We start from the raw sequence: 13,408 nt of genomic DNA, 5'->3' as shown, positions 1-13,408 counted from the left end.
ACCGCCATTAATGAGTGAAGAAGAATTAATGGAAGGGGAGAAACACGACACTTCGGCTTAGGACACTCATGATCTCCAACCTTTCTCTTGCCAAAGCACTTTTGGAAGTTTTCAAGTAATTCTTGTTTTGGATCGAGACAAAAACAGTTATGATTTGGATTTGCTTCAGAAATAATTTTTGTTTGATAGTCATTCGATTTTTTTTTTTTTTTTTTATTTATGTTACTTTTTTTAGAACTTATCGTTTCCGAAAATTTGTATTCTTAATCAACATGCATAAAAAAGGATGAACAGTGTTTTCTTTATTAAATTTATTTATTTTGCGATATAAATTCTATAATTCTTCTCAACATGCATAAAAAAATTACGAAATTTACTCGGTTGAAAATTCAAATTAGTTTTAAGAGTTTGTAGTTAGAAAATGTAGTCAGCTACACTCAATGATCTGATCGTCTTTATTGGTGAATTAGAAAGGATGAACAGTTTTAGTGAACATAATATAGATTTTCACTCCCCATACTTCACCAAAGAAATGCACTGTTTGCCAAAGATCTCCATTTCAGCGACTGAAAGCTTCTCGATTCAAGATTCACTATACACCGACCGGAAACACAGAAGAAATGAGATTGAGTTCCGAAGAATTCTTGGCGTCGAATGCAATTCGAATAATCAAGGAACAGTGAGTCCTAACTTCGTGTATTGGGAGAAATCAAAGTGAGTTTCTCGATTCCGCATTCTTCAGATTGTTCTTACGGCAATCGCCATCAATTTATTCTATTCTCGCTTCGATTCTTCGAAGTAGTATCTATTTCTCTTCCATATTTGATGAATTCGGAAAAATTCGGCTTGTTTTTCTGGTAGTGGATGGAATCCCCACTGCGATCGAGGATGGAGATGTTGTAGAAAACCCTAGCGGGAAGCCTTTGGCCAGAATAGTTTCTGAAGCTGAGGCAATTGCGACTAATATTTCAGATACAGAGCCATATGTAGGTATGGAGTTTGAATCTGAGGAGTCTGCCAAGGTTTTCTACGATGCATATGCTTCACGACTTGGTTTTATTATACGCGTTGATGCATTTCGTCGGTCCATGCGTGATGGTTCGGTTGTTTGGCGACGACTTGTTTGTAACAAAGAGGGGTTTCGCAAGTTTAGGCCGAAAAGAAGTGAAAATAGGAAGCCTCGAGCTATAACACGAGAAGGATGTAAGGCAATGGTTGTTGTGAAGAAAGAGAAATCTGGAAAATGGATTGTAACGAAGTTCGTCAAGGATCACAATCATCCACTGATTGTTACTCCTGCCAGTGCTCGTCGAAACGTTCTTCTATCACACACACGGGTGAGGACTTACTTTGATTCACTTTGTATTCATTTACGCTCAGATTATGTGTTTTTCTAGTTTCTTAACTCATTCTCTAAGTATTCTACCTTTGATTCAATGATGTACTTCAGCTTTCCAAGTTCATTTGCTTCAAAAAGAGCAAATGGGTATCATTTTATTTGTTGAATTTCTTTGGTGTGGTGTGTGGCCTCATGTTCTGATCAGGTCATCCATCTTGAGCTTTTTTTGAATAAATTAGAATTGATTGGAGCCACTGTATAGCCACTCTAGACTAGAAAATTTTCAGTGTTATAGTGCTTGTTTCAAACCATATAGTGGTTTCCTCCATATGCTTGGACGTTTCTTTATGAACTGTAGTTTTATTGGCAAACTTGGTCTTACTGCCTTCATCTTCCATTTCTTCAAGGTTGTTGTAACTTTAGGTGGGGTGGTCGTATGAAGCATTCTTTACCCTTCTTTACAAGGGTGTGAAAACCTCTCCCTAGTAGACGGGTTTAAGACAATATTTGCTAGTGGGGGCTTGGGCTGTTACAAATGGTATCAGAGCTAGATACCGGGCGATGTGCCAACGAGGAGGTCCCACGTCGATGGGAGAGGGGAACGAGTGCCAGCAAGAATGCTAGGCCCCAAAGGGGATGGATTGTGAGATCCCACATCGGTTGGAGAGGGGAACGAAGCATTCTTTATAAGGGTGTGGAAACCTCTTTCTAGCGTACGTGTTTTAAAACCTTAAGGGGAAGCCCGAAAGGGAAAGTCCAAAGAAGACAATATATGCTAGCGGTTGAGTTGTACTGTTACATCCTACTTCCATTAGAGGTAAGGCTCCAAGCAGATAAACCATGTCGTGTGGTTTTGAGCGTTGAGCTTCTTGATTTCTTGATTTCTCAAACAACTTAAAGGTCTTGCATCTTATTGTAATGACAAAAGCTTCACAGTCCTTTGATTTTACACGATCTTCAAAAGCTTCACTATAGTGAGAAATGCTATCTTGGCTTTTGAGGTCGAAGGATCAATCTCCAACACATGCTCCACATGTTTCTTAAGTATTATGTATGCTGTACTGAATCCCCTCCCCCATCCCAAAGGGAAGTGTCTTGATTTTTACCTCCTTTTTCTACACATGAACTCAATATAGTGTACAAGATACATTGTTTATATATCTTCATGTTTCTGTTACTATTATTTCAGGATGAGAAAGATGCAAAAATTCGAGAATTAACTGCCGAACTGCAGCTAGAACGAAAGCGATGCGCAGCTTATCAAGAACAGCTTGCCATGATATTAAGAGACATGGAAGAACACTCGAATCATCTGGCAAGAAACATAGATGACATTGTTCAAAGTGTGAAAGATATTGAATCAAAAAGCAATACATTTTCAAATAGCTAACAACAGAATCCAAAGAGAATATATATATATTTTTGTAAAATTTTCTATTATTACTGTTTATATTGTTCATTAATCCTGCCCTTTTCCCTCCCATTTTGTGATTTGTATGGCTAAAGTTTAATAATATCGCCCTTGGTCCACAGATCAAGGGCCCAGGGTGAAGGTTCAAGAGTGAAATTAGGGAAAGAGAGTAAATTCATTAGCTGCTTGACAAGGGTCATAATTAATTTTCTTCTTTCTAGATTTGAAAAGAGATTCAAAGAAGTGAAACTCGAACATCTTGAGCAGATGGCCCAACTAAATAACTTTTTCTTTTTCATTACTTTCATGGTCGTGCCTCGTGGCACGGCAGCACCCAGGGATGATCTTATAGGCGAACAAGCGTGGCCATAGGCGAAGAAGAAGGGTTCCAGTGGAGCTTAGAAGAAAAGGTCTTCCTTCACACAGTTACCGAAAAGAAAGAAAGAGAAGCTCATGAACTTTAATAATATAAAATGTAAAGGAAGACGAAGTGAGAATGGTTAAGTAGCTCGAAACATTATGGGATGAATGAAGAAGACGAGAGGTTAAGTAGCTCGAAACATTATGGGATGAATGAAGAAGACGAGAGGTTTGATTTTAAAGAGAAATGAAGAAAACGAAAGGTTCGATTTGAAGGGACGAAACGAAGTTATTATGACAGAAGTTAATTTTATTATGAAAATGGTTTTAAGAAAATAATAAATGATATCATTATCAAATTTTTATATAGTTCATATTACGTAGCATTCTAATTTGTGTTTATTTGAATGAAAAAATTTAAAGTTTTAAGATTAACAAATTTGGGTATTTATATTATTTAATTTTAAATTTGTAGATATCGAGAACGGTAAATTGGAGTGTTCATGAAAAAAAAAAAAAAAAAAAATCCCCACTATCGTGAAAGGTAAATGGTAATACTTTTGAGAAAATCTCAGAGTACTTCGATAGACATTCAAATCCCAGACCGGAAAAGGGCGGCAGACTTCAAATTTCGCTCGAAGATCGATCGAGGAGGAGAAATTGTGGATACCCAGAAGGCAGCAGCAGATGAGTGGGGCGAGGCTGTGTGGTTTGTTGGGCGAATTGGGGTATGAGGGCGCACAGGCATTGGACCCCGACAGTTTCGAATGGCCATTTCAGTACGACGATGCTCGCTCCATTCTCGACTGGATCTGCTCTAGCCTTCGTCCCTCCAACGTCCTCTCCCCTGCTGAGCTTTCCCAGTAACTTCTTCTCCACTTTTCGCCTTTTTCCTTTCTCTCTTTGTTTTTTTTTCTTGTTAATTTGTGAATGTTTGTGATGAGCTTGAATTTTGCTCATCGGCGAGTGTCATTTTGCTATGTGATATCTAGGTATGGGCAATTCCTGGAAGAGGGAAAGCTTTTGGAGGTGAATTCTGTAGATTTTCAGTATGGTTTTGTTTTGTTAGAAGAATCGTTCGGTTTTAATTGTTGGATATGTCGAACAGGGGGAGGATTTGGATTCGGCTTATGATAGCATTTCGGCCTTTTCGTCTAGACGGGACAACCAAGACGCTTTCTTTGGAGGCGAAGAAGGGCTGAAGGAGATAAGGTACCATATTGTGTATACTACTTAATATTGGTTCTTATGTTTGATTTTTACAATCTTGTTTGCAACATTGGTAGAGAAGCAACTCTCGCATATAAATCTGAAGCATTAGAGTTACAAAGACAACTTAGACATCTCCAGTCACAATATGATATGCTTACACGTGAAGCTTCGACTTTGACCCAAGGGAGACGGGCGCGAGTTGCTGCAACTTCTAGTGTCAATGGACAATTAACAAGTATAGATGATAGCATTTCTGCAAGGAATTTAGAGGTATGAAAACAACGAGGTGAACATTTTATTAAAGGGTTTTTTAGGTGTTTTTGAAATAAGGCTTTTAGGGCCCTATTGGGAAGACACCAATTAATCTTGACATTTCTGAATAAGTCCTATGAGCAAGCCAGCAGCAAAGGGACAATTAAAGTTATATTTAGTGTCATATTTCCCCCTAAAAAATAGGTTGTTGTAACTGTGAACATTCTCTTTGAGAAATTACTTGGTGAATTATTTCGTTCGAAGGCATCTTAAAATGTTCTTCTTTTCTTTTCTTTTGTAATTTAGATGAATGCTGTTCTTGGAAGGATTGCGTCCACATCTCAAGAGTTGGCTCATTATCATTCCGGCGATGGTATTATTTTAGTTGTTCATGTACCACTTTTTATGATGAGTTTTTATTCTACTACTTTAAGGTTGACTTGGCCAGATATTTTAAATCAAATTTAAGCTTATATCTTGATTCTATGTCATGTGTATGTGTGCGATTAGAAACATACCGTTGCATTTTGCAATACCCCTTCTTATAACCTCATTGTCTCTCAGGAAAATGTCATCACCAATCTTTGTTAGTTGTTTCGGAAATTTAAATGCTTGAGAAAGTGTTAATATGGTTGTTGAACTCAAGGGAAGAAAAAAAAGGGAAAGAAAAGAAAATTAAAAAAGAAGTGTTAATATGGTTGTTGATTTTGTAAGATGTTCATGCACAAGATAAAGTGTGGTGAAAACTGTCGCATGAGGTGCTACATGATCTGATATGTTCTAGAGGCTTCTCTTTGAGTGGTTTGTCTAATTGCTCTTATTATTCTTCTTTCCTATTTAATAAGATTGGGTAGGATTGTTGCAGAAGAGGTACGTTTAGTTGTGTTATTTCATCTGACTTGTAAGTGTATCCAATCCATGTATGCGTTGTAACAAATGATTCTAATCACTACTAAGCTTGGGCATCATGCGTGTCCATTTGCTTGGTACAACATTGACACTTCCAATCCCTTAGATAATAGTCCAAGTTTAATTCATTTTTGAACAAACTCTTTTCATTTTCATTTTTTCTCTTTGATTCCTGCTTGTGCAAGTTATGAACATGATTGATTGTGCAGAGGATGGTATCTATTTGGCTTATTCCGACTTCCATCCATACTTGGTTGGGGATTCATCCTGCATAAAGGAGCTAAATCAGTGGTTTTCTAAGCAATTAGACACGGTATGCAAATTTTATTTTTAGATCTCTTGACTTTGAAATTGTATAATAGGAACTTTTGGCCATCAAGAATTCAACTTTTGACAGATTGTGATGATACTTCTTTTGATAGGAAACATAGAACTGTCATTGAGAAAAAACAAGATTTGAATAAGGGAAGGGAGATTATAATTCCCTATGACCATGTGAAGGAATGACAGAAGAGCTATTTAATTTAGAATTGGAGAAATACCAATGTTTTAAAAGGTTTTGAGTCTAATGCTTTGCGACTTGAAGCAAGACTCAAATTGTAGCCTAGAATCTTTTGCCTTATTTGAACACGAGGTTTATGCTTTCATGAGCACACAGAAGCTTGAAGCCTTACGTTCTAAGAAATAACGAAAGCCAACAATATCAAATTACTATCTATTTTATGAAGGCTGACAAAATTAAGGACAAAAGTTGAAGTTCTATTTGTGACAATATTTATACATTTTAAATGGAAAGCCAAGTTTCACTGTGAAAAAGGGAAGAACGCATAAGAGCATATAAAAACAACCAAGTATAAAGGAGCCAAACGATTAACTATGCAAAAAGAACTCCAATTCAAGATGATAAGGGTTAGCAAGATCCTTGGACAAAAAACCCTAAATGGATGTGTTAAGCCTAGGTAGAGATCAAACCTCTTCCCAGTCTCTTAAATTCTTTAAAAATGCTAGTACTTTTCTCAAGGCTCCACAGGACAAGCACATCTTTTTTCTTTTCTTTTTCTATTGTCTTTAATGTTATTATCCTTTTTAATGAAAAATATTTAATTTCATTGATATTGATGAAATTACAAATTAATGTGTGACATTCACCAAACTTCTACCTTATAATTTCCTTTCATTGTTTTTGTCCTGCAATTATGGTCAGGGGCCTTATCGACTAGTTGCTGAGGAGGGCAAGTCCAAATGTTCATGGGTGAGTCTTGATGACATGTCAAATATCTTAGTAAGAGGTATGTTTCTTGTAAGCTTTATTTTACCTCTAGTTGTATGAACTTTTCTTTAGTTTCAGTAGTTATGAATATGTTGAACATCGTGATCTACTACCTTTTCCTTTGCACATCAGGTTCTTGTACCGTATGAGCTTTTATAAATTTGAACCACTTAATTAAACTTGTGGTTCTTTTTTTTTTTATAATGATTTTGGCAAAATGTTGTCTTTTAGATTGAGGGGAAGGTGAGCGATCTGAGTCCTTTGTCATGCAATGCCCTTATGATTGATTTCATGGATTCTTAGATTGCTTGGTTTTTCTTCATGCAGATTTGGAGACATCCCATCATCAACGCGTATCTGAACTGCAAAGGCTACGCTCAATGTATTTATTTCTTATCCTATAGTCAAGTGCATTACTTGCTTACTTGAATTGATGCTTTATTCCTAAGTGATCACTCGTGTTGAAAAGTTATTGGTTCTTTAGCCTCGAGAATGTGGAAATTTTTTAAGCATGATTCAAAAGATTTACATATGGTCTGCTTTAATCTTTTTTTGAATAAGAAACACCTTCTCATTAGTCCAATTCAAATCGTACATGTTTTAACATGACCTAAGAACGTTTTTCTTCGAAGGATTGTCCAACAGTTTTATGAGATTTGCTACTTTTATTTTTAATGTGTAACCCCATCCTCTTCTTCCCTTCTCTCAGAAACAAGATCTAAATGCCAAATCATGTTTATATACTGTTGGCACAGTTTCCACGTCCTTCATCTGGACCATGCTTTTACTGTTTCAGTATTTGTTATGATAAATGGTTATGCGTTAGATTCTAAAACATCCATCATGATTGAGGGGCCGTATGTTGTTTCTCTTTTGTGCTGATTTACCTTTCATATGGTCCTTTGATACTCGTTGAGTTCTAATTAGAGGTTCTCTCTTTACATGTGATTTCTCTTTAGTGCTTTGGATCTGAATGTATCGTTCTTTTTTTTTTTTTTTTTTTTTTTTTTTTTTTTTTTTTTTTTTTTTTTTTTTTTTTTTTTTTTTTTTTTTTTNTTACTTGTATTCTTTAAATGACGGTTTGGGACACGTCTTTGTTTTATAGTTTTGGGACAAGTGAAAGACAATGGGTCGAAGCTCAAGTTGAAAATGCAAAGCAGCAAGCTATTCTAATGGTTCTCAAGTCGCAAGTTACGTCAGACGAAGCCCATATTCATCTCGATCTCCATTCTCTGAGGTATACTTTCGAAGGGCATTAATTATGATTCAAGATCTTTTAGGTTTGTTTCTAACTGTTTAATACCAAATTTGGGTAGGAGGAAGGAATACATTAAAGAAAGCCAACATATTTAAAGAAGAATGTTGTTAAATAATATCAAATTTGAAAGTTAAAGTTGAAATTTCATAAAATTAAACTTATTTTTGAAGACTAATCAGAGAATTGAGAAAGATTTTGGGTTGAATTTGTCTTTTTTAGTTTTTTTTGTGGCAATGTATTAGTTTGGCATTCTAAAATTCTATGGGGTCAAACATTTTACTTGTCTCCAACAGATTTCATAGATTTGGAATTTGAAGATTTAAATTAGATGCATTTACTGGATTAGCTAAATGATGTTTATTTTCTCAGGAGAAAGCACTCTGAACTGGTAGGGGAACTTTCAAATCTCTATGATAAAGAGGAGAAATTGTTATCTGAGGTTTGTACATGAATTGAGCCTCAAGTTTTATTTGCTGTTTCTGTCCGCTGACTGTTTTTTCTGCTTATTTGTTGAATTGCTCTCATACAGTTTTAGTTGCAATTTAGATCATAGCTATTCTTTTTGTTTTATGTTACTCTATTTTTAGATGGTTTATCTTTTTGATTGGAGATTGTGTTTGGATTTCTAGGGTCTATCCTTACGATGCTTTACCTTCAATTAGTTCAGTTTGGGATGGAATTTAAACTTATTCAATCTGATAATATCCTAGACTATTGTAATTAAACCATGATTCTTTTTTCTTTCATTACTAGAGCATTTCATTCACTAGTTCTTATGTATCAATGCACTATTAGCATTTGGCCAATGAACTCCTATAGAGCTCATCCCAACTCCTAGAGTGTATCACGGAGAATCCTTTGTACTCATATTTATTAGAATTGGTGAGCAATTCAGATTTCCTCAATAGCTTCCAGTCTCATATCTTGATTCTTCAATTTAATCCGCGGACTTCCCTTCTCTTTCTGTAGAAACCATCCTTTTCAAAAAATTTATGGTAGAGCATATGATATAAGTGTTTTTTTTTTTTAACAAGAAACAAACACTTGCTCAGTACAGTAATCGGCTCCTTCCTCCAGTCTTATCTTATGGGTACAAAATGATACATGTCGATTGTGTAACTCTTATCTAACTCCATTTTTCCCTTAGACTATTCCTGATCTTTGTTGGGAATTGGCTCAATTGCAAGACACGTACATTTTGCAAGGTACGAAACTACTGTAGTCTTTTTTTCTTTTTTTTTTTTAATGTTGGATTAGTATTAGTATTTTTATTATTATCACCGTCGTCAATGATTCTAATGTACCTTGTTATTAAATCAATTAGGTGATTATGATTTGAAGGTCATGCGTCAAGAGTACTACATTGATAGACAGAAAGTGGTATGCTCAATATCTACTATTATGTATTCATGAAACTTAGAACTTACATGGTATAGATGTTTTTTCCCCATGAATTTATGGTTGGCTTGAAACATTCTGAAGTGTATGTTTATGGATCATTATTTGGGATTCAAAATTTATGTTTCATTTTGTTTGTATTTTTTATTTTCATATTTGTGAGTGTCTAGGCTAGTTTGCATGTATAAGTGGAGGGCATTCCAACTAAAGGCTATAAATTGGAAAAACTCAGATTTATTATCTATATGTTTCTAAGTTTCGTTACATATTCTGGTTTCTTTCTATCAACAAGGTCTACGAGAGAATTCTAGCCACAAATTTTGACAAATGGACAAAGGAGCCAGGCTTATATAAGATCTAAATAACCTGATTTTCTACCGACCTATTCTAACAGCATCAATCTTTCTAGATTAAATCGAACTATCAATTTCTTGGTCAAACTATTTTTTTTTTTTCAGAAAGGGAGCAAGATTTCAGTGTACCTCCAATGATTGTATTCTGTACGAGATGTCAAATTTTTGGTACATGTTTGGGGAGATTTGTGAAAGAAATTGATGTTTCTCTGTGTTGGTATAACTAGTCTTCCCCAAGTGGATGGATGTTTGGAAAATTTGTTCCAAAGATTCATCTGTGGTTATAAAACTAAATGAGGAAACTTTGCTATTATGGAATCAGGGTTTTTGTACCTCCAATGGTCATGCTTCTGTGATTACAGTTTCACATTTTTCAAAATGTTTTGTATCACCAACACTATTAATTTCGTCTTGCAGTTCATCAGTCATCTGGTCAATCAGCTTGCTAGGCATCAATTCCTGAAAATAGCTTGTCAACTGGAAAAGAAGAATATGCTTGGAGCATATTCATTGCTTAAAGTTATAGAGTCAGAACTTCAAGCATATTTATCTGCCACCAAGGGACGAGTGGTATTGACCTCGTCTTTTAATATTTGTTTTGCAATAATGGAACTATATCGTTCACTCTAATTGTTTCATGCATCTAAATTTTATCTGCTTACATCATTTTTATTGCAAATAATATAATGACGAAGAAATCTGGAGTCTGAGCTCACAATTATTTTTCCTTGATGTTAGCTTCTAATTAATTAATTTGATAGTCTGCCTTCTTTATGGCCATTAATAAAACTCTAGTCTGGAACACATCCTAGTATTTTACCGTTTGAGTGTTCCATGATTATTGTTAATGTCACTACAGGGTCGCTGTCTTGCACTGATTCAAGCTGCTTCTGATGTACAAGAACAAGGTGCGGTTGATGATCGTGATAATTTTCTGCATGGCGTCAGAGATCTATTAAGCATACATTCAAGTAAGGATAATCTTCCATTTGAACATCCACAGTTTAAATTCAATACAGGTCTATTAAGCATAAAACTTTTTAATTGACTTGTACAGATATCCAGGCTGGAGCATCAACTTATGTGTCTGCTCCCGGCATTATTCAACAGATATCTAGTCTTCATTCAGACTTGAGAACCCTTCAATCTGATCTTGAGAACTCCCTCCCAGGCGACAGAAACAGATGCATCAATGATCTGTTAGTATCCTGTTCCTTTATACAAGTGTCAAATCCATATATCTGTCATGCCTTTAGTTTTTTTGTGCACTTAATAATAATCAAATGAAGCAATGAAAGTTTGATGGCTGACACTGGAAAATTATTGCTGGACCAAAGGAATAGCCATTGACCATCTATTCACTCTTGCAATCAAGTACTAGTTTTGAAGGACTGTTACATATATAATTCAAGGGGCTCTAACTGATGGAGGAGCCAGTGTTGAAATGAAGGTCAAGATATGGCGTGGAGCTATAGTGTTTATTAGCTGAATTTTCGAATAAGCACAATCGTTTAAGAAACTATCTTGTCGATGTGTACTAGTCTGAGGTAAAAAAAGGATTGTCAGTATGTCACTGTAGTAGATCATGAGTGATTACAAGAGAATTTTGTAGAGTCACCAAGAAATCTGGTCTATTCTTCTGACTTCATCTTAAACAATTATTTAAACTTTAAAAGCTTGTAGCTAATGCAAGACATTAGCTGCCCATTTACAGAGGATGTAAGTGCACTAACCTCTAACAAACAAAATAAGTAGCTAAAACCCATTAACAACAACTAAAACTAACTCGAGTGTCAAATAAACTCAAAAGACAACTATGAAATTATTCTTAACTACACTATATCAACAGCCTTTTGGATCTTGGATCCTAAGATTTGGTTGACCTTCCTTTTGCGAATCTAGAACCTATCTGGATAAGAAGAGAGAGGCTTCCCTTGAGTTTGGCAAGCTAAAGGAAGCATTAAGGAGGGGAGGATCTATGAGCTCACTAGAGTTACTAAGTCTATTTAGAGGAGGGAGATTGACTTATGAGCTCTCACTTAGCAGATATCTGGATTGTGAGTTGTATGTTAGTAATTGTCACCATGCTGAATTGTGTGTTGATATTTTTTTTCATTGTAAGAATTGTCCAGTTCTTAAATCATCTTATGACCCGACCGGTCAGCTTCAGATTATGGTTAATGTGTTTCATCTTCTATATATCTGTCCACTTCATGTTCCTTTTTTTTTTTTTTTTTTTTTTTTTAATAATAATAATAAAGGATTCTTTCTGTTATTAATTGTAGGTGCTCTCTTATTCAAAGTTTGCAGCAATTACTCTTTGCCTCTTCTACAACTGCACAACCAATACTGACGCCACGGGTATTGCTCTTATCGAATGCATATTTTAGTTATCCTTGTATGAAACTGGTTGGAATCATTGTACACCCTTATAAGACCACATATTTTTCCTTTTTTCAAAACATCAAAACAGGATGTTCAACACTTCAAAGTCTTTGCAGTCGTCTAAGTTAACCTGATCTATCATATTGTTGCTAATTATGCCTTCATTAGTGCATCTAGTTTGTTACCCTTTGTGTTTAGATTGTCTTTCTGTCTGTGATATGCTTTCATTTTTGCACAATTGTTCTTCATTTCTGGACATTCTATGTTTTCTAGGCCTTAATGAAAGAGCTGGATGAGATGGAAAAGATAAACGCCAAACTATCTTCTGCAGTTGAAGAGGTTACCTTGGAGCACTGTAAAAAGAATGAGGTAATTTTTTTCTTTTCACTGTCTCTTTCATAATCTTTGGTTTTTACTTACCATACTTTTTATTATAACAACCAGATAGATCTGTTAGCTATACAAATTGCATAATATCTATTTGTCATCAGATATGAAATATTTTATGCTTTACAAAGAGTTTTCCCTATATTCATTGTTCAACTACAAGAAATGGCTTCTCTAGTCGAGAGACATAAGACCGAGTGAATAATTACAAACGAGCCTAGAAATAGGAGGCCAAAGAGAAACAAAGAATCTAACAAGGGACTAAATATCGCTATAAGAGCTATCACGTCCTCTGAAAATTTTGTTGTTTTTCTTGCCCATTATCACGAAGAGAAGCACCTACTAAATATAATATCGACTTTGCCAACACGAGTTCAACTGGTTAAGATATATATCCTCGATTAAGTGGTTAGAAGTTCGAGGTTCGAATCTCCCAATCTCATAGGTTGAACTAAAAACTATAAGAGCCTTGCCAGACTTTCTGCTAGTACTTTTATGTAAAATGTGAAGTGGAAGCGTACCCACGCACTTTAATTGTACATTACAGTCGCGACATGTCTGATTTACATTCTACTATGGCATGCAGATTGTAAAACATCACTCTCAGGAAGTTGGGCTACAACGACGAGTTTTCGTTGACTTCTTTTGCAATCCTGAACGCCTGAGGAATCAAGTTCGGGAACTGACTGCTCGAGTTCGTGCCTTGCAAGCTTCATAGTTGACATCATTTGTGTGTATATATGTTTGTATGTAACTGTTTACAATACATCACCTGGGGATGCTTGATTGCAAAAGCAAGGTTAGAGATTTAATATGACAAATGAACTGTTTTGGCAGTGTGAAGACAATCATAGTTCCACTTGTGGGTTTTTAT

The 13,408-nt window shown here is 35.4% G+C and overlaps 2 protein-coding genes across 2 annotated transcripts; both read left to right on the top strand.

Moving 5' to 3' along the window:
* Nucleotides 1-335: 335 nt before the first annotated feature.
* Nucleotides 336-2,787, top strand: LOC111806460 (protein FAR1-RELATED SEQUENCE 5). Its single transcript, XM_023691787.1, has 3 exons — nt 336-714; nt 862-1,337; nt 2,529-2,787. Coding segments are annotated over exons 1-3 (678 nt in total). The 5' UTR covers nt 336-713; the 3' UTR covers nt 2,730-2,787.
* Nucleotides 2,788-3,649: 862 nt separating this feature from the next.
* On the top strand, nt 3,650-13,393 carry LOC111806927 (AUGMIN subunit 3). Its single transcript, XM_023692456.1, has 18 exons — nt 3,650-3,973; nt 4,103-4,139; nt 4,219-4,322; nt 4,397-4,592; nt 4,881-4,947; nt 5,693-5,796; nt 6,688-6,772; nt 7,081-7,135; nt 7,859-7,990; nt 8,381-8,450; nt 9,159-9,216; nt 9,336-9,391; nt 10,180-10,332; nt 10,622-10,733; nt 10,820-10,961; nt 12,048-12,123; nt 12,421-12,516; nt 13,121-13,393. Exons 1-18 carry the CDS (start codon nt 3,798-3,800, stop codon nt 13,250-13,252), a joined length of 1,851 nt encoding a protein of 616 aa, XP_023548224.1. The 5' UTR covers nt 3,650-3,797; the 3' UTR covers nt 13,253-13,393.
* Nucleotides 13,394-13,408: the final 15 nt, after the last annotated feature.

This window comes from Cucurbita pepo, chromosome LG12, assembly GCF_002806865.2.
Source record: "Cucurbita pepo subsp. pepo cultivar mu-cu-16 chromosome LG12, ASM280686v2, whole genome shotgun sequence".
NCBI lineage: Eukaryota > Viridiplantae > Streptophyta > Magnoliopsida > Cucurbitales > Cucurbitaceae > Cucurbita > Cucurbita pepo.
Note: the sequence above shows the minus strand (reverse complement) of the source record. Positions and strands in the feature narration are given on the sequence as shown.

Excerpts from the sequence above, each read along its gene's own strand:
- LOC111806460 (XM_023691787.1), top strand. Across the intron at positions 1,338-2,528 it reads TTCTTCTATCACACACACGG|GATGAGAAAGATGCAAAAAT; the intron begins GTGAGGACTTAC and ends CTATTATTTCAG.
- LOC111806927 (XM_023692456.1), top strand. The coding sequence starts at position 3,798 with ATGAGTGGGGCGAGGCTGTGTGGTTTGTTGGGCGAATTGGGGTATGAG. Across the intron at positions 4,323-4,396 it reads GAAGGGCTGAAGGAGATAAG|AGAAGCAACTCTCGCATATA; the intron begins GTACCATATTGT and ends CAACATTGGTAG. Across the intron at positions 10,734-10,819 it reads TCTATTAAGCATACATTCAA|ATATCCAGGCTGGAGCATCA; the intron begins GTAAGGATAATC and ends TGACTTGTACAG.